At 40.9% G+C, this 19,990-nt stretch overlaps 2 protein-coding genes across 2 annotated transcripts; one reads left to right on the forward strand and one right to left on the reverse strand.

Moving 5' to 3' along the window:
- Nucleotides 1-4,240: 4,240 nt before the first annotated feature.
- On the reverse strand, nt 4,241-5,185 carry LOC117251761 (olfactory receptor 11A1-like). Its single transcript, XM_033618290.2, has one exon. It carries the CDS (start codon nt 5,165-5,167, stop codon nt 4,241-4,243), a length of 927 nt encoding a protein of 308 aa, XP_033474181.2. The 5' UTR covers nt 5,168-5,185.
- Nucleotides 5,186-14,551: 9,366 nt separating this feature from the next.
- On the forward strand, nt 14,552-15,469 carry LOC117249929 (olfactory receptor 11A1-like). The gene has a single exon (XM_033615803.2). It carries the CDS (start codon nt 14,552-14,554, stop codon nt 15,467-15,469), a length of 918 nt encoding a protein of 305 aa, XP_033471694.2.
- Nucleotides 15,470-19,990: the final 4,521 nt, after the last annotated feature.

The raw sequence follows: 19,990 nt of genomic DNA on the forward strand, positions 1-19,990 counted from the left end.
GCTTTTTTAATGACAAAATTCTAACTATTAGAGGCAAAATTCATGACCTCCTGTCCTCAGATAGTAGGCCTACTTATCTAACCTCAAACACGGCTGTAAGACCTAATATATATTTAGATTGCTTCTCCCCAATTTCTCTTCAAGAATTGACCGCAGTGACTTCTTCATCTAAATTATCAACGTGTCTCTTAGACCCCATCCCAACTAGGCTACTTAAGGAGGTCTTACTTTCAGTTAACACTCATATATTAGATATGATCAATATATCCTTATTAACAGGCTATGTACCACAGTCTTTTAAGGTAGCTGTAATTAAACCTCTACTAAAAAAGCCCACCTTGGATCCAGAGGTGTTACCCAACTACAGACCAATATCTAATCTTCCCTTTATGTCAAAGATCCTTGAGAAAGTAGTCACAGACCAGCTGTGTGATTTTCTCCATGATAATAATTTATTTGAGGAATTTCAGTCAGGAGAGGTAGAGTGCATCATAGCACTGAGACAGCACTAGTTAAAATTACAAATGACCTTCTGATTGCTTCAGACAAAGGACTTGTCTCTGTACTTGTTTTATTAGATCTTAGTGCGGCGTTTGACACTATTGACCATCAAATTCTACTGCAGAGACTGGATCACTTAATTGGCCTAAAAGGTTCTGCATTGAGCTGGTTTAAATCTTATCTGATCGTTTTCAATTTGTTGACGTTCATAATAAATCATTCTTACGTACTAAAGTTTGTTTTGGAGTTCCGCAAGGTTCTGCGCTCGGACCAATCCTATTTACTCTATATATGCTTCCTTTAGGTAACATCATTAGAAATCACTCTATAAATTTCCATTGTTATGCGGATGATACACAGTTGTATTTATCGATGAAGCCAGAAGAAAGTAATCAATTAACTAAACTCCATAACTGCCTTAAAGACATAAAAACCTGGATGAGCACCAATTTCCTGATGTTAAAATCAGACAAAACTGAAGTTATCGTTCTTGGCCCCAAACAACTCAGAGACTCTTTATCTGATGACATAGTTTCTCTAGATGGCATTGCTCTGGCCTCTAGCACTACCGTAAGAAACCTCAGAGTAATATTTGATCAAGATTTGTCTTTTAATTCTCATTTAAAACAAACCTCACAGACTGCATTTTTTCATCTGCGTAATATTGCGAAAATTAGGCCTATCCTGACCCGAAAAGATGCAGAAAAATTGGTCCACGCTTTTGTTACCTCAAGGCTGGATTACTGTAACTCTCTATTATCAGGTAGCTCTTGTAAGTCCTTAAAAACTCTCCAGCTAATTCAGAATGCAGCAGCACGTGTACTAACAGGAACTAAGAAATGAGATCATATTTCTCCTGTTTTAGCTTCTCTGCACTGGCTCCCTGTAAAATCCAGAATTTAATTTAAAATCCTACTGTTAACTTATAAAGCTCTAAATGGTCAAGCTCCGTCATGTCTTAGAGAGCTCATAGTGCCATATTATCCCACCAGAACACTGCGCTCTGAGAACGCAGGGTTACTCGTGGTCCCTAAAGTCTCCAAAAGTAGATCAGGAGCCAGAGCCTTCAGCTATCAGGCTCCTCTCCTGTGGAATCATCTTCCTGTTACGGTCCGGGAGGCAGACACCGTCTCCACATTTAAGACTAGACTCAAGACTTTCCTCTTTGATAAAGCTTATAGTTAGGGCTGGCTCAGGCTTGCCCTGTACCAGCCCCTAGTTAGGCAGACTTAGGCCTAGTCTGCTGGAGGACCCCCCTATAATACACCGGGCACCTTCTCTCCCTCTCTCTCTCTCTCTCTCTCTCTCTCTCATATTCTATTACTGCATCTTGCTAACTCAGCCATTCTAGATGTCACTAACTTGGCTTCTTCTCCGGAGCCTTTGTGCTCCACTGTCTCTCAGATTAACTCATATCGCAGCGATGCCTGGATAGTGTGACGTGTGTGGTCGTGCTGCTGCCGTGGTCCTGCCAGATGCCTCCTGCTGTTGCCATCATTAGTCATTAGTCATACTTCTACTGTTATTATACACATATGATTATTTTCACACATGTATACTGCCAGATATTAATACATATTTTCAACATATTGTACCACCGTAGCCAGAACTATAACTCTAATATTATTACTTTCAATAATGTTGTTGTAAGCTACTGTCATTACTGTCTGTCCTGCATCTCTCTCTCTCTCTCTCTCTCTCTGTCTGTCTCTCTCTGTTGCATTGTGTCATACGGATTACTGTTAATTTATTATGCTGATCTGTTCTGTACAACATCTATTGCATGTCTGTCCGTCCTGGAAGAGGGATCCCTCCTCAGTTGCTCTTCCTGAGGTTTCTACCATTTTTTTCCCCCGTTAAAGGGTTTTTTTGGGGAGTTTTTCCTTATCCGCTGTGAGGGTCCTAAGGACAGAGAGATGTTGTATGCTGTAAAGCCCTGTGAGGCAAATTGTGATTTGTGATATTGGGCTTTATAAATAAAATTGATTGATTGATTGATTGATTGATTGAACATCTGCAAAAAACTGTTGCTGATGTTCTATCAGACTGTTGTGGCAAGCGCCCTCTTCTATACGGTGGTGTGCTGGGGAGGCAGCATCAAGAAGAGGGACCCTTCACAACTGGACCAATTGGTGAGGAAAGCGGGCTCTGTTGTGGGGACACAGAGCTGGACAGCCTGACATCCGTGGCAGAGCGACGGGCGCTGAGCAGAGTCCTGTCAATCATAGACAATCCACTGCATCCACTACACAGTACCATCCACAGGCAGAGGAGCAGTTTCATTGACAGGCTGCTATCTGCTACTGAGGAAATCGTTCCTCCCATACGTCATGCGGCTCTTTAACTCCACCCAGAGGAGATAACTGTGGGTGTCTAATTGTGTATGTATGCTAACTTCATTGGTCAAACAGACCACATATCAATATTCTCTCATCTTACTTCGCTGTTGTTAGGCATGCTTTTTTCCATTACCTTGCTGGCTACAAAATAAAACATTTTCTGTCTTTTTCACCCAAAGACAGCCCCTAGAGTACAGCATGCACTCCCAGTTTAAGGGTCAGTGGGCTCCGTTATGTATTTTTGCCTGCACCTTACTACAAACTTTTCCTCAAACTACTGGCTTTTTGACGGTTATTATGTAATGTGACCTATTTTGCTTGATATTTAGAGTACAAAACAATGTCTGTATCATCAGAAAGCTGAGATTCTCCTCTAACTGTATAAAACTCAATGTTGTATTACCTTTTTTTTTTTTAAAGTTTTTGAACAGCTTTTCTGCTGCTGTTATATGGATACAGAATTATGCCTCTTAATTTCTAGTCCTAGTACGCTGCTTTGTCAATCAGCTCTTCATTGTCCAGTAAAATTGTAACAAGTCAATATGATTTGTCTACACATTCTGCTGACAATGTGTACTTAATGTTTTTATCCATACTGTTCTGAATACAAAGTCCATTCACCATCACCACATCTCGAACCCTTCAAAGAGACAGCTAAAGCAAGCTAGATGCTCCCAAAGCTAGTATAAACCCATAACAATTCAGAAAAAACCCCCAATATCAACCTTATTTTTCCTATACCTGAATTTCATGTGTTGACATCAAGAGTGTAATTTCCTGATTATTCATGGCTTAGTATAACATATCATTCTTATTTCTTTCTTCTTCAAAATTATGTCTGACAGTTCTGTAAACATATGACAATGCTTAAAAAGTTTATCTCCTCCAAAACCACCACATTTAAAGATGCTTGATGTTTAAAAGTCATGTTAACTGTGATAGAAGTTCAGTGTAGCCGAACATGATTTTAATCAGAAACACTTGTGACATGACCCCAAAATCTCAGTGGAAGTTCTGGCCCTGTGACGGATTTGTTAAACAATTCATTTGTAACGCCACTTTTTTGATATTTGCTGAATTGCACACAAAAACACACAATAAAGAAAAAAACAAAGACGGACTTTTTGCAAGTGAACCTCTTGTTTGTATGTGGGTGTGATATTGAAACAATTATTTTAGAGCAACAAATTCAGAATGAAACTTGTGATTACTCAACAGAATGAAAATACAATGTTAAAATTTCATTGATCAGTCGTTACATTTTCAAGGCTGATGTTATGCTTTACTATGTATAAGTCATACTAACAAATTTTTACATTAAACAAAACCTAATGATCACAGGGAATCACTTATCCTTAGCATGATTGCAGAAAAATAAAACACTAATCAATATTTATGCATTACTTCATTTTGGCTTGACAGAACAACCTCTTAAGATGTTTGGAAATTTCTTTCATCTTTAATCCGTACATGATTGGATTAAATAGAGGATGATACAAAACAATTTGTAAAGTCATTATTAAATGCACAATTTCTGGAAAAACAGGTTCCAGTCCAACTATAATGACATCATACACACACAAACAGGAAAAGTTTAACAAAACTATCAAGTGCGGTAAACAAGTCTGTGCAGCCTTTTTTCTGACTTCTCTACCATTTTGATAAGTTATTAGGAATATCCTAGTGTATGTAAAAAGTATGAAAAGCACAGGAACAAGTGCAAGATTAACCAGCATAATCATATCTCGTATAAGGCGTGCTCTTGAGATCACACATTGAAGTTTATAAACTGTATTGTTACAAAAAACTCCTTTTAAAATAAAGGTACAAAGTTTTTTATTAGCACTCACACCAGTTGGCACTGCCATCTCGCAAGCAGGCAGAACCCAAGCTAAAACCAGGAAAATACTGACAGTTGTTTTGGTCATGATAGTTGGATATTTCAGAGGTTTACATATTGAAACATACCTGTCATAAGCCATGACTGCCAACAGTAAGAACTCTGAAGCAGCTAAAGAGTAAAACATCTGAAACTGAAAGAGACATGCAGAATATGATATGATCTGTTTTTCAGATAAAAAGTCAATCAAAAGCTTTGGGTAGACAGCAGTGCTGAGAAGGACAGAGTTCAGTAACAAAGCTGCAATGAATATGTACATAGGCTCATGAAGGTTTTTGTGAACCCAGATAAGGTACACAATAGTGGAATTACTGCATATTATTAGAATATATACTATGAACATAATCACAAAATACACATATCTGTATTTGTCCACTTCGACATGGCCACCAAGAGTTATATATGTTACATTTAATTCATCATCCATTAAGGTTGTTAAAAAACTGAACAGACAGATTATACACAAGAAAATAACTGTGAAAATAGCCGTCTTTTACATTTACCTGACCTGAAAACACACTTAGAGAATATTCATCTACAGAACTCACATAGTGAAGTGTTTGGGTCTGTGGAATGTTCAGATTGTTTAACCCTCCATAGATCTCATGAAAACTCTTCACCAAGAAAACTTGTAAACAACTTCATCAAACTCTGGAGGCCTGAACTCTAGAGGAAATAGACCCAGAGGTGGAAAACGAAATTGCAAAGCCTCTGCTTAATTAGTCAAATGTTTGGTGGAGGACATTTTATGTGCTTCAGCATACCCAAAGCTGGGAAGAGGACATTGACCTCAGCAGGGGTTACAACAACAGTGTAGAAAATTAAAGTCACCAAATGGTGAAATGGTGTTGTAAAAGTGTATGAGAGGGGAATCTTAAATTGCAATTATTTCTTAATTTATTTTCTAAATGCTTCAAAATCAGGAGCTCTACATTTGTGTAAATAATATTTTGTCGGCAGAATAAACTTGTTTTGCAATATATTCAACATGTCAGTATTTGTGGACATGTTCCCAGTCTCAGACACCTCATCCAAGTCATGTGATCGGCTACCTCAGTACACAAACAACTATTACTAGGACTATAAAAAAAAATCCCAATTGAATTATCATGTAACAATTTGGACACAGTTTATTAATAATTGCTCTATTATTCAATCATATTATTGTTGCTTGCATAGTGTTTTCTTGAGCCAGTTGAAGGCAAAGTATACATGCAGAAGTGTGCACATGATCAGGATAGTACCACCTCCTCCTCATTTTGAGCCAGAAAAAACCCTTGATATTGGCTACTACCTCACTTGGCACTTGAGGCTCAGTCCAGGACAGCATTCAGCATAGGCCAAAGCCTCTGGCAGTTCCATGAGATGTGCTCTGGGCTCTGCCACACCCTGGCCACTTTCAGCAAGATGATGGAGAGGGAGCTAACCCAGACCAAAAAGCTGTATTTGAACACTGTGCGCAGACCACAGCCAATGGCCTACCAGCACATACGTTATGCACCTGCATGAGAGGAAATAACTCCACAACGGCAGAGGGCAGTATTTTGTGACTGTTGTTCAAAAAGGGAAATCAGGAGATCACCATGACCCTTCTTAGCCAATTAGCACATTAACAACACAATCCAGTGTTGAGAGAACAAAGCATATTTACTGTGCACCAGTTAACAACACAAACCATCACAAAGTGTTTTTACTTATGAGCTCAGTGGCTAAAGAAGAATAATCCTACTTCATGTAACAAGTTTGTTTTGGTCAATTCCCTCTTGACTTTAACCTTTTGCTTACTTTCCTCATTTCGGTTCCTTTTCTCATACACTGAGCTGAACTGCCAATCAGAGTGATGTCATTCACCCATGGGCTCTGCCGTCTCTGACACCAATTCAAGGCGCTGAATCAGCTGAAAAAAAGTCAACAAGGGCCAACAAGAGCCAACAGTGTGGGACACACTACAAAGACTAGGGTGACGCTCACTGCTGGCCAACTGTCAGCTTGGTGCGTCAGAGTCTTAAGGATAATGAAGATCCACTCTGCATTCCAGGTAGTGCTGTTTTTTTTTTTTTTTTTTTTTTTTTTTTTAAAGATTATTTTTTTTCGGGGTTTTGCCTTTAATTGACAGGAGAGAGTGAAATGGGGGAGTGAAAGAGTGGGGTGATGACATGCAGCAAATGGTTGTGAGCCGGAGTCGAACCTGCAATCGCTGCAGCGAGGCATCGCCTCTGTAAATGGGGCGCCAGCACTATCCACTATGCTACCGACGCCCCGGTAGTGCTGTTTATCACCTTCATTGGAGAATGAAGCTTTCATCTGAGGTCAAAGGAGTAACAGAGATAAAGTTCGCTTACCTGCATAGTCCAACATACATGACAGTGGAGAGAGCCTTTGGCAAATTCCCATTCACACCTAAATCACTTTTGCAAGTAAATTCATCTGTGCCTGTTGTTTTATAGTCACAAGTAGGAAGTCAGTTACCATTTCCTTTGTTCTAGACACATTTATGTCCAAGAATAGCATCTGCACCAGTCATTAAATTTATCCACCATTGGAAAATGGTCACTTTCATTTTACAGAGCAGGGGTGGAATCATCCACAAACTTGATGATCAGCACGTTCTTATGATGACACTGACACTCATTTGTATACAACACAAAAGTGGTGAGAGGACAGGTCCTTGGGGAGAACCAGTGGAAAATACAAGTGCATGACATAAAATGCCAGTGACTTTCACCTTCTGACACCTATCAGTTAAAAAGTCAACTAACCAACAAATTAATCCAGAGTAAACACTGTGGATGCTTGCGAGGTCCATGTGCCAAAATGTTACGCTAGATACAGTTAAAATCTGAAAAGAAATCAGGAAAAAGAAAATGTAAAACATTCTTTGCACCATCCAAGTGATCCAAGACCATGTTAAGCAGGGTGCCTGTGGCATCCTCAACACCACTGCCTGTCCTGTAAGCAAATTGGAGCGGATCCAATGTGGTCTGGGTTGCATCCAAAAGCTTCTTTTAATATCTTCTCAAATGTATTCATAACAAAAGAGACGAGTGCCACAGGCCTACAGTCACTGAGTGATTTTGGTGCTTTTATCCTTGGCACTTTCCAAGGTATGATCACTGAACCCTTCCAGAGACAAGGAACCCTATGGGGTCATAGTCACCTCATGAAGATGAAGAATTGTCAGACAACAGGACATGCCAGGAGGAACTTTGCACAAAGATATGTAAGCTCCCTTAGTGGAATCATGAACAGACTGCTCTAACCAGAGTGCCAGAGTGGTACAAATTGTTGCTCAGGTTTTGTCTGCTTCAGTACAGGGTTATAGGTCAGATCAAAATATACAGCACTGTGGTCAGACATGCCAAGACGAGCTCTGCGCAAAGATATGTTAGCTCCCTTAATCAAACCATCAGCCTAGGACATGTGAAGTATTGACAAAAGTTGCCATGCAACTCACCTGGCTGAAGAGGTTAAAGTTGCCAGTAACAAAGGAGCTTCTGTGTGATACTCTGTAGCCTGTTCACTGTATCCTCGATAACCTGTTTGCAGTGTCAACACTAGCATTCGGGTGGATATACTCAAGTGTAACAAATATCTAAGGAAATTCCCCTAGTAAATAAAATGGTTGCGCAAAACAGACTAGGGTTAAATGTATGGAGTGCACAGTGTTTTTCTGACAACAGCTATGTTGCACCAGTTTTTACTGACATATAAGGACAGTCCTCGGGTTTGCCTGTCACTGTACTCTGTCAGGATGAGCGGTACTTCAAACCCATTGATTTCCAAATCTGTTAGCAGTTATCTCCTTATGCCATGTCGCTGTTAAGATAAATCTTTATTGTCATTGTAAAGTCATACTTGTGTATGATAGCATAACGAAATTGGGATACTGTCCACTTTGGTGCAAAAGAAGGCATATAAGAGACAAGACAAAATAAAACATATGAAGAGTAGAACAATATACACAGAATATACAGAATATACACTTAAGTGTGATCTTAATTGCAGGTGATGAATAGATTATTGTTGGTGATAAATATATTGTTCATTGCACTTGACCCACCCAAAAAAAGAGGCAGCTAATCAAATGTGGTTTGTATTGATTAGTGCTATTGCCCAGCTGTCCCAGAGTCTATTTGTCCGTGACTTCAGCTCCATGAATCTCCTGCCAGAGGGCAGCAGGTCAAACACCTGGTGTCCTGGGTGCGTGCAGTCTCTCAGGATGCTACATGCCCTCTTGAGACAGCGGGTACTGTAGAGGTCCTTCAGGGAGGGGAGAGGGTGGCCAATGATTTTCTGGCGGTGTTAATGACCCTTTGTAGTGCCATCTTGTGCGCCATGGTGCAGCTGGAGAACCACACAGAGATGCAGTATGTCAGCACACTCTCAATGGAGCAGTGGTAGAAGACGGTCAGCAGCTCCCTCCTCAGGTTGATCCTCCTGAGGATCCTCAGGAAATGGAGATGCTGCTGGGCCTTCTTCATGACCGGTGAGGTGTTAGTGCTCCATTGGAGGTCTGCGTCCATGTGCACACCCAGGAACTTGAAGCTGGGCACCCTCTTCACACCCTTCCCGTTGATGCAGATGGGCTGCAGGTCAGGTTTGCTCCTCTTGAAGTCAAAGATCAGTTCCTTGGTTTTTGAGGTATTGAAACCAAGTTGTTGTCTGCACACCACCCAACCAGCCTTTGGACCTCATCCCTGTATGCCGTCTCGTCACTTCCAGAGATGAGCCCCACCACGGTGATTTCGTCAGTGAACTTAATGATGACATTGTCTGGGTGGGTGCTGACACAGTCATGGGTGTACAAAGTGTACAGAAGAGGGCTTAGCACACAGCCCTGTGGAGAGCCAGTGTTGAGGCTGAGGGCTGTTGAGAGATGGGGACCCACTCTGACTCTCTGTACACGGTCAGAAGCAACATTTCTGATCCAGCAGCAGGTGGTGAAAGGAAGTCCAATGTCCAGTAACTTGACTGTCAGTCTGTCCGGGAGTATTGTGTTAAAGGCAGAGCTAAAGTCAACGAAGAGCAGCCTAGCATAGCGCCCCTGCTGTTCCAGGTGGGAGATGGTGGTGTGAAGCGCTGTGACAATGGCGTCCTCTGTCGATCTGTTAGCTCTGTATGCAAATTGAAGTGGATCAAAAGTAGTGATGTTACGCTTGAGCCAGTTCGCTCGACACAGTGTTGATCTTATGAAGCGGAAGTGTTCCGAGACAGTGTTTCGATCTCTGATTCACGTCCACAATCACGTGACTACTATGAGTGAGGCCTCGTTACGTCACATCACCTGTTGCGCTGCTTCGCGGGAAATTTGAAGGGGTTGGGCATTTCATAAGGCTTTAAAAGGGGTCTGATTCACTGCTCAAACTGTGGGTTTTTTGAGAGGAGGAGTTCAACGCTATTGCTATATTTGTTATTTGGAAAGAAGCTAAGGAGAGTATTATTGTAGTTAGAATTAGGTTTAGATAGATTTAGTTACGTTTCATACACTAAATAATACACATAGATAGCCTACATACACATAGATTCATACATACACATCAAACATTCATTCATAGAAACACGCTAGACATATAGTGTAGAATAGGCTTATTAGATAGTTACATTAGAGAGTTGTTTGAGTGGTTGAAAGAGTGTGTTGTGAGTTGTGAGAGTGCAAGGTGTGTTTGTGAGAGTCTGTGGTGGGATATGGGATATGGCAGAGCAACTGGTGCCTAAAAGAGCGGGCTCTGATGCATGGGAGCACTTTGACCTGATCAACCCCCAGAGGGTCAAGTGTCTTTTCTGTGCTCAGGAGCAACACCTGCACAGCAAACACTCAGAAACGACACCCAATACAGCTGCTGGTGCTACTGCTGTTTCTGGGGGGGCGGAGACCAGACAAGGTAATTGCTATAGATTAAAACACATTATATTCAACTGAAATCAATACTTTTTGAAATAATAATGTTTGTATACTTTAATTGTAAGGTTGGCAAGCTGAGTTGGACAAGGCACTGATTGCCCTCGCACAGAAGCTGGACCCAACCTACATCCTGCCTACTCGCCAGGCCTTACAAGTTTTGGTGGAGAAAAGGTATGAAGAGGCTAAAGAGAAGGCAAAGCAGGAACTGGAGAAAGCACAGTCTGTAAGCTTAACTGCAGACATGTGGACCTCCATGAACATGGATGCCTATCTTGGGGTCACCTGCCACTTTATCAATCACAAGCTAGAGAGTGTTCTGCTTGGTGTGGGACATTTCACACAGTCCCACACAGCAGGAAATTTTAGGGATGCCATGGAGCTGCAGATAAATCAGTGGGGCTTGAGAGAGAAAGTACACTGTTTAATCACAGGCAATGCATCCAATATGATCCTTTGTGCCAAAGTGTTGGCTGTCAGAAGTGTGCCATGTTTAGCCCACAGTTTCAATCTTATTGTGAAGAAGGCACTGGATCAAACTCCTCCACTGGCTGACATTAGAACAAGAGGCCGAAAAATTGTTGCTTTTCTTAGGACAAGCAATAAAGTAAAGGAGAAACTCACAGAGATGCAAACTCAGCTGCAGAAACCTGTTCGCAAACTGGTTAAGGAAGTAGAAACCAGATGGAACTCCACATACTTGATGTTACAAAGACTGTATGAACAACGAGAACCAGTTGGTGCGGCAGTGGCATCCCTTACCACAGACATTCCTCCTCTCACATTTGTAGACAATGAGACAGTCAATGACTGCTTAGATGTTCTTGCACCCTTCCATCTGGCCTCCACAGAGATGTCAGCTGAAAAGCATGTTTCTGCTTCAAAACTCATCAGAATGGTGCAGCACAAACTGGCTGTAAAGGCATCAGCCATTAAAAACCAAACAGCCCTCCATCTGATAAAACAACTGCAGTATGAGCTGGTCAAACGATGCACAGTTGAAAATGTCAAGAGTTCTGGCCTTAGCCACCATCTTGGACCCAAGATTTAAGACATTAGCATTTGGCAATGAAACCCATGCACAGGAGGCCATGTCAAAACTGACTGCAGAATGCGCTGGAGCCATGAGGGTTGAGAGGGGAATGCCGTCAACATCGCAAGTAGTGTACCATTTATTATTCCATATTATTGTGTTTTCCATACCTCTGTAGTAACACGTATTAAAATGTTATCAAGTCCATCAGTCAGCTGCCAACGAAGAACATGGGCCTTCAGCAGAAGACAACTTGTGGGATCTTTTGGACAGCAGAGTTGGTTTGTATTATGGCCTGTTATTACTGTAAGCACCATTTTCTTATTATGAAAGATGGCTAATTTCCCTTTTATTTTTGTTTAGGAAGAACACAACAATCACAAAGTGCAACAGCAGATGTTACAGTTGAGGTTCAGAGATATCTGTCTGAGCCCTACCTCTCCAGAGGAGAAGACCCGCTCACTTACTGGGCATCACGTGAAAGTATCTACCCAAACCTCTTCAAGATGGCCCAAAAGTATCTCCACATGCCAACAACATCATTGCCATGTGAGCAGGTCTTCTCCAAAGCTGGAGAGGTAGTCAGCCACAAAAGGAGCAGACTGAAACCTCACACTGTTGAAATGCTTCTCTTTTTGAATAAAAATCTTTAAACACTCCCTGGTTTACTAATACACCCCGTTTATATTACCACAATGGCAAAGTTGCAGAAGCACTAGCATTAATTTCTACATCACAGCACAAGCACATTCCTTTCCCCCGCTCCCTCTATGCACACCATATGTATGTATATTTATATTATACACATTCATACATATATTTATATCCACTTAGATGCAGTTCTGACACACAGCCAGCAGATGTCACTCTTCTGATTGTATGAAATGCTTCGAGGCAGTGTGTCATTCTTGAAGCAGTTGTGTGAAAGTGGTTCACTGCTTCATGAAGCTTCAATTTCACCATCACTAATCAAAAGTGGGTGGGAGGCGGGACATGATGTGACGTCGGACCACTTTCTCAAAACACTTCATTATAACAGGTGTCAGAGCAACCGGTCAGTAGTCATTGAGGGTGCTAATGGTGGTCTTTTTGGGCAGTGAGACAATTGTGGCCGATTTCAGACATGGTGGGATGATGGACTGGGACAGTGACGCACTGAAGATCTTGGTGAAGACCCCAGCGAGCTGGTCTGCACACTCCCTGAGGACGTTCCCTGTCACTCCATCTGGTCCAGCGGCCTTCCCGGGGTTCACTGACCTCAGTGTGGCCCTCACCTGGTGCTCCTGCGCCGTGAGGCTGGAGCTACTGCAGTCCGGTGTTCAAGCTGTGGCTGCCTCGGGTCCCTTCACCTCGAAGCGGGCAAAGAAGTGGTTAAGCTCCTCCGCGAGCGCAGCGTCTCCCTCAGCCATCATGGTGTTGCCGGACTTGTAGTGGGTGAGGTGCTGGACTCCCTGCCACACCTGTTGTATGTTGTTAAGGCAATATGACAGGCATTCCTATTTACCAATAGCAACTTTACATTCGCCTGAAGGTCATCAACCTTGCTACGTTGGAACTGGACATTAGCAAGGATGATTAAGAAAAGGGGAATCCATTGATGGCCCTGTCTTTGAAGTCTCTGGAGCACTCCTCTGCATCTGCCCCTCATCCTCACTCTTGTTGGCCTAGATGCCCAGCTCCTGTTCCCCATGGAAGAAATAGGCCAATTGATCTCTACAGGGAAAACTGATGTTGGATCCACGACTCCTGTATCTGAGTTTGTAGGTAACAAAAGGAAGCCGTACCAAATAGGCTGCTGCTGCTCTTTTGCCTAAAAAGAGGCCAGTTGAGGTTGTTCACGCATCTGATGAGGATACATCCTGTTCCTTTTAAAGGTTTTCCGAACATATCCAACTGGTAGAAGGCCCTCAGGTAGACCCAGGATACACTGAAGGGATTATATATCTTGTCCTGTTTCTCGTCCTGGGGGATTCCCCAGATGGAGCTGCAAAAGGTTGCTGGGGTGAGGGACATCTGGAAAACCTTGGTGAGCTTGCTGGCACCATGTCAAAAGAAAGATGGATGGACAGACAGACGGACGGATTAATTATGGGGCATAATGTGATATCAAAGCCTGTACTTTGCCCAGGTGAGGCCCATGTCATTTCTTCATTTGATTATGCTATGGCTGAGTCATGGTTACCAGTTTGTTGAGTTAGTGGAGTGCTCATTGTCATCACACACTGTATTTGGGTCAGAAGAAACTGGGAGATGTGAGCAACAACTGGGCCACATGCCAATTGCTTTCTGTGATATTTTGTGCCCAAAGCTGCATCTGAGGTTCATACTGAGTTTTAGCAGAGAGAGTGGAGCATATCTGAGTCTCCTCAAGGAGTACTGGCTGACTTCTGTGTGCCCAAATCAGAACAGAAAGAGGACACTCTTGAGATTGAAAAAGGTAGTCAGGTAATCATCTGAAAAGGTCAGGGCCCCCGAACAAAAAACACATTCGATAAAAAATTAACTTAAAGTACCACAGAAAAAAAAAAAATATAGATGTGCAAGCAATGCATCGTTTTTTTTCTTTGGTGTTGTGCACAGAAAATGACATAACCTAAGCAAACAAAGTCGAACAACATTTTTGAGTTCAGGCCTCTAGAGTATGATCAAGTTGTTTATATGTAAGTTTCTTTGGAGAGTTTAATGAGATCCATGGAGGTTGAGGCAGTCTGATAAAAACTTCCTGAAGACTCAAAAACATCACAGATCTAATTTCTGTGTTTGTCAAACCTCACCAGTAAAAGTCAAGATCAAGTAACGAATAAAACAAGCTGATGCAGGTTATTTGAAACTTCTCGTAATGTAACTGTTGTATTCATTAACATTTTTAGACAGCTATAATGGAAAAATTAAATGTCACATATATAACTTTTGATGGGCATGTGGAAGTGCACAAATATAGATACCTTTATTTTGTTATCATGTTTATAGCCTATATTCTGATAATTTGCTGTAATTCCACTATTGTGTGCATCATAGTGATTCACAAATCCTTCCATGAGCCTATGTACATCTTCATTGCAGCTTTGTTAATCAACTCTGTTCTTTTCAGCACTGCTATCTACCCAAAGCTTTTAATTGACTTTTTATCGGAAAAACAGATCATATCATATTCAGCGTGTATCTTTCAGTGGTTTATATATTACTCTCTAGGCAGTTCAGAATATTTCCTGTTGGCAGTCATGGCTTATGACAGGTATGTTTCTATATGTAAACCTCTGCAATATCCAATTATCATGAGAAAAAAAACTGTCAGTATTTTCCTTGTTTTAGCTTGGGTTCTGCCTCTTTGTCAGAATTCAGTGGGAGCTGTACTGAGTGCTTACAAAAAACTCTGTAACTATACTTTCAAAGGAATAATTTGTAACAGCACAGTTTCCAAACTTCATTGTGTAAGGTCAAGAATTCTAAATATATATGGCTTGATTGTTTTTGTAGATGTTGTACCTCTCCCTGTACTCTTCATACTTTTTACATACACCAGGATATTTATAATATCCTATCGAAGTAGTAGAGAAGTCAGGAGAAAAGCTGCACAGACCTGTTTACCCCACCTGCTGGTTCTAATCAACTTTTCTTGTTTGAGTGCATATGATGTACTTCTAGCTCGACTGGAAACTGATTTTTCCAAAACTGTGCGTTTAATAATGTCTTTACAAGTGATTTTGTATCACCCTCTCTTTAATCCGATCATATATGGACTGAAAATGAAAGAAATTTATAAACACCTGAGGAGGCTGTTCTGTAAAATAGCCTAATCATTAACAGTGATTACTGATGTGCAGACATTGTTTTGTGTACTAATAATGCAGAGATAAGAAGTGTGATTTCTGTGATTTAATGTGAGGATTTGTTTCTGCACCACTAATTTACAGCTGAGAACATCATAAGTTTCAACAATTTAACAACTAATGACTAAGCAATTGGATGACAATTTTCCAAAAACCCTGAAGAGTTCAGCACTCCAACTACAAAACATAAAGAACTTTATTGTGAGACAGTTACCTTGGTCATGGCCTTCATCATCACCAAAACAACAGAACATTTGAAGTCAACTGTGAATTCTCCGGTTTGTTTTTCATTAACTGCAGAAAAGAGAGCTCCCAGCCCATCTGCAGATCTGTGGATGTGTGGGTTCTGGCAGCACACAGGGAAGCCAAACACCATTCATCTGCACACACTGCGATGACACACAGCTGGTTAAATATTAAAGTTTCCTTCTATATTCACTGTCTTCTGTCTCGATCACTTTTACACTGTGATCTGTGCTTTAAAATCTATCTTTATCTTTTCAACCTGTTTATACCGCTGAGTGAGTCTGACATCCTGGTTCTCTCCCTCAAACACATATTGTAGGCCCCTTTGTCTGCTTCTCTCTGAAACTGAAATTTGATATTATTTCTTCACAGAGTGCAGTGACTTACAGTGTAGGCTCCATACTAGCTCCAACAGCTTGACAAACGATCACAAAGGGAGCAGGGCCTAGCAAAGGGTGAAAGATTCCCATAACTCCAAAGTATGAACTACAAAGAACCACCATGTGAAATACAAAGAAATTTGATTTGCATGGTCATTACGGTAAATGGACATATCTGCTAGGGGTTTCAGCCATCACTTCCTGACTCAATAGCTGAGAAATTCACACACACATTTGTCACAACTTGCCCAAATTACTTGTCCTCGGCTTCCACAGGCTCCAATACCTCCAGAACAAAATCCTAGCAGCATAGCAGCAAAACACTCCAGCATCTTTACTGGCTTTCAATCATGTTATATGTAACATTTAAGGACCCTATCAAACTTACCTTGTCTGGTCCAGACTTTCACACATTTCAGTTTGATCTGAATCAGACCTCCCCTGTTGAAAACAGGATCTGGATCAAACTGAACCATGGTCTGGCTCATTTCAAGTGTGAAAATGTTTTACTGAGTGGTTCAAACTTTTGGACCAATTAGTGGAAGTTCTGTCAGGCTGTCTTCAGATTCGGAAAAGGAAAAAAAATGCAACAAAATAGTGCCCGATCGATATGGGCTTTGACAGCTAAATTACACAAATTCTAGAGTGGAAAAATTCACTGATTATCCATCAGCAGCTGATTTGGTGAATATTCTAATGGAAATTAAAAGAGAACTTTTCTAGGTGGACTGCTTACAGATTTTGCTCCAATATGACTTTGCACAGATACACAGAGGGCTGATTTGTTCAACAAATAACTTTATTAATGTTAAGGAGAGACAGTGGAGTTGACTTAATTGATATTGTTATTGACATAAACAAGGAAGGACAAGCAGTCAGTAGGGTCTATTTAGACAGGGTAGTTTAATGTTGAGTGTGTGTATGGTTTTAGCTCTGCAATGAGAAAACAAACGTATTAACAGTAAATCAAGACCGAAAAATGATGCATACATCGTAGCTACTGTGCAAAAGAATGAACAAAGGGAGGTGGTTCCTTTCCAAGCAGGAGTGTTTGATTCAGCCTCCTCACGGTCAGAAGATCTCAGGTGACCTCTTTCTGGCAACTTTTAATTAAAGAATGTTAAACATTTTAAGTCACTGTCAATCAATTCTAGAATAAACAAATACCTGGATTTGTTAGATCCCTGGCTTATCTTTGCTTTGCAGGTTTTGCACACAACTACATCACCAACTTTGAAGAGGTATGGTGTGTGTTAAATTACATACTTCCATTATATATATTTCTATGTAGTATACTGTGTGCACAATGCACTCATTGACGTAGTGCGCAAATTTCGACAGGGTAGTGTTGTCTCAAACCAAACATGGCTGTTGTGCACTCACCGGAAATGACGACCGCAAATAAGCTAGTTAGCAAACTAGCATTAGCGTGTAGTGCAAAAACACATGTATTTGTACAATGCAGCGACGTTCACAGTTGCACAGTCCTCGGCTGCTCTTTCCAGTTTGAAAAGTGGTCCCTCCCCTTCATTGAGAGCAGGAAGTGTCAATAGTTCCACACTCAACTTTTTGACCGTTTTGAGTGCACCATCCGGGCACTCAAAGTGCACTGTATTTTTCCATACTTATCAGTGTTAATGCACTTATGCACTAAAAATAGTAAGTGTAACTACAGAAGTACGTGATTTGAGACAGCAGTAGTGTAACACCTTCCTTCCTGTTCAATGACACTTTTTAGCCATCTAGAGGTGATGGAGGAAAGAACATTTTACTTAAGCTAAGCATATTTAAAATGAATTAATTCTAACTGATCATATATTTCATGTATAAAATTTGTCTGTGAAATACATGTAGTGGAATAATATGTACAATATTTCCATCTGAAATGTAAAGTGGCAGAAAATGGAAATACACATGTAAAGGTAAAAGTACCTCTAAATGGTACTAAAGTACAGTACCTAGATGCACTTAATGTACCTAGATACTTTCAATCACTGCTCTATACTAAACCTGCAAGCTAGCTATGAGATTCATGATAAATGTGTTCCTATTCCGAACCAGTATTTTAATGGATTAAACTCCTTTTTTTCTTGCTAATTAAAACAAGCTATCTTTAGCAATATTTCACTGTTAATGCATAACATTAATGGTGACAGACAGTACCTTGTGGTTTGCTGCTGCCATGTCAAGAGATTAACAGTGGCAGTGTTGTTACACTGTAATACGATGTAGAATACTGTGACCGCATTCTGCTTGACACATTCAGGGGAACTTTCAACAGTGGAAAACCAACCTTTAAATCTTAACTTTTGTAAATGCAATGCTAACAGCGAGTCCTGGAAAAAAAGAAACAATCTGGTGTGAATACATGGTCACACATTAGCTTCCACTCACAGACTAGGTAAAGACGTTACGTGGTTAGCTAGTTAGCTAGTTAGCTAATGTAGCAAACAAGCATGATAAGCTTATTGTCACAAAAAGTAAGGGATGGGGGTATTGTTTACTTTCTTTCCAGCATTACGTCTCACAAACTAGGTAAAAACGTAGCACTCAACACAACACCACCTCACTGTCATCTGCTGAGCTGCGGAAAGATGCTCTAATGGTCACCTTTCAATCTGCTACATGACTATACACGAAACTATTAGCACGCTAGCTAACATTGCCTCTCTAAAATAGTAAACAGATGTGATAACCATGTGTGACATGACGGTTGTCAGGGAAAGGGGTTGATATTGTATTGTTAAATTGAAAAGGGAAAATGATGGGGTCACTGTAACTTCCAGTATAAATTTCAAAACCTAGTTAGCAACTTACCCTGAGGAGATCGTTAAACTCTGCACGCACCGCCTGATCAGCTGTGAAGCACTTTGCCATATGTGTTGCAAGTCAATGCTGTGAGCGCTGTAAACATTGGAGTCTGAGCATGCTCTGCTGGATATACTATGTAATGACACCATTTCTAAATCACCCCAGACATCGTTTTGTGCTCTTTATTTTCTTTAAAAAACATTTTCACGTTGCAACATATTGGTGGTTTTAGGTTCAGGTTTTAATTACACCAAACACAATACCAATAGCTACCACACTGAGAGCATGCGACTATCACTAGCATGCTGATTGCGATTTGCGCCCTAGCATGCAAATGTGCTAACCATGATTAGCATCACAACTTTTACAAACTACATCAAATTGGTACAGTATTTAAAATCCAAACACACCTAGGATTACTCCCTGCTAAATGGAATTATGGACATTAGCAAACGTTAGCTGCTTCTGCTTTAAAGGGGAACTAATGTTTTTTTCAACCTGGGCCCTATTTTCCAACCTACTTTTGTCTAAATGAGTGATAGGATGTTCAATATTTGACATTTCTCCAGTATGAAGCTAGGGCTGACCTGCCCGCAGCCCGTGAGCATGCGCTATATTAAATAATAGGGCACTCAGACAGCAAACAACAAACAATGTCAAAATACGTCCACTAAAAGTGCATTTTTTTTAACACAGATAGGCTTGGATCGTTAGTATAATTATCCGACAACATAATGAAAAGGAGAAATGAACGTCTGCGTTTACCTTTAGCTGGATTCGGACATGTTCCTCCGCCTGTTGCAATTTTAGTATATGTGCTACCGAAATAACACTGCTCCCTCTCTCTCCTCGTCCGCTCTTCAATTTCAATGAGCTCTGCATCCGTGTACGTCCGTGTGCTCCGTGTTCAAATAAATACGGTCCATCCAGATCCAGCTGGTCAAAATCGGGTAAAAATACTTAATGAAAGCTTATCTCAGGGAATACCAGCTTTTACCTAACAGTTTGACAAGACCGTATGTCAACTTTACCCAACAGAATCCTTGTTATC

The sequence above is a fragment of the Epinephelus lanceolatus genome, chromosome 14 (assembly GCF_041903045.1).
Source record: "Epinephelus lanceolatus isolate andai-2023 chromosome 14, ASM4190304v1, whole genome shotgun sequence".
NCBI lineage: Eukaryota > Metazoa > Chordata > Actinopteri > Perciformes > Serranidae > Epinephelus > Epinephelus lanceolatus.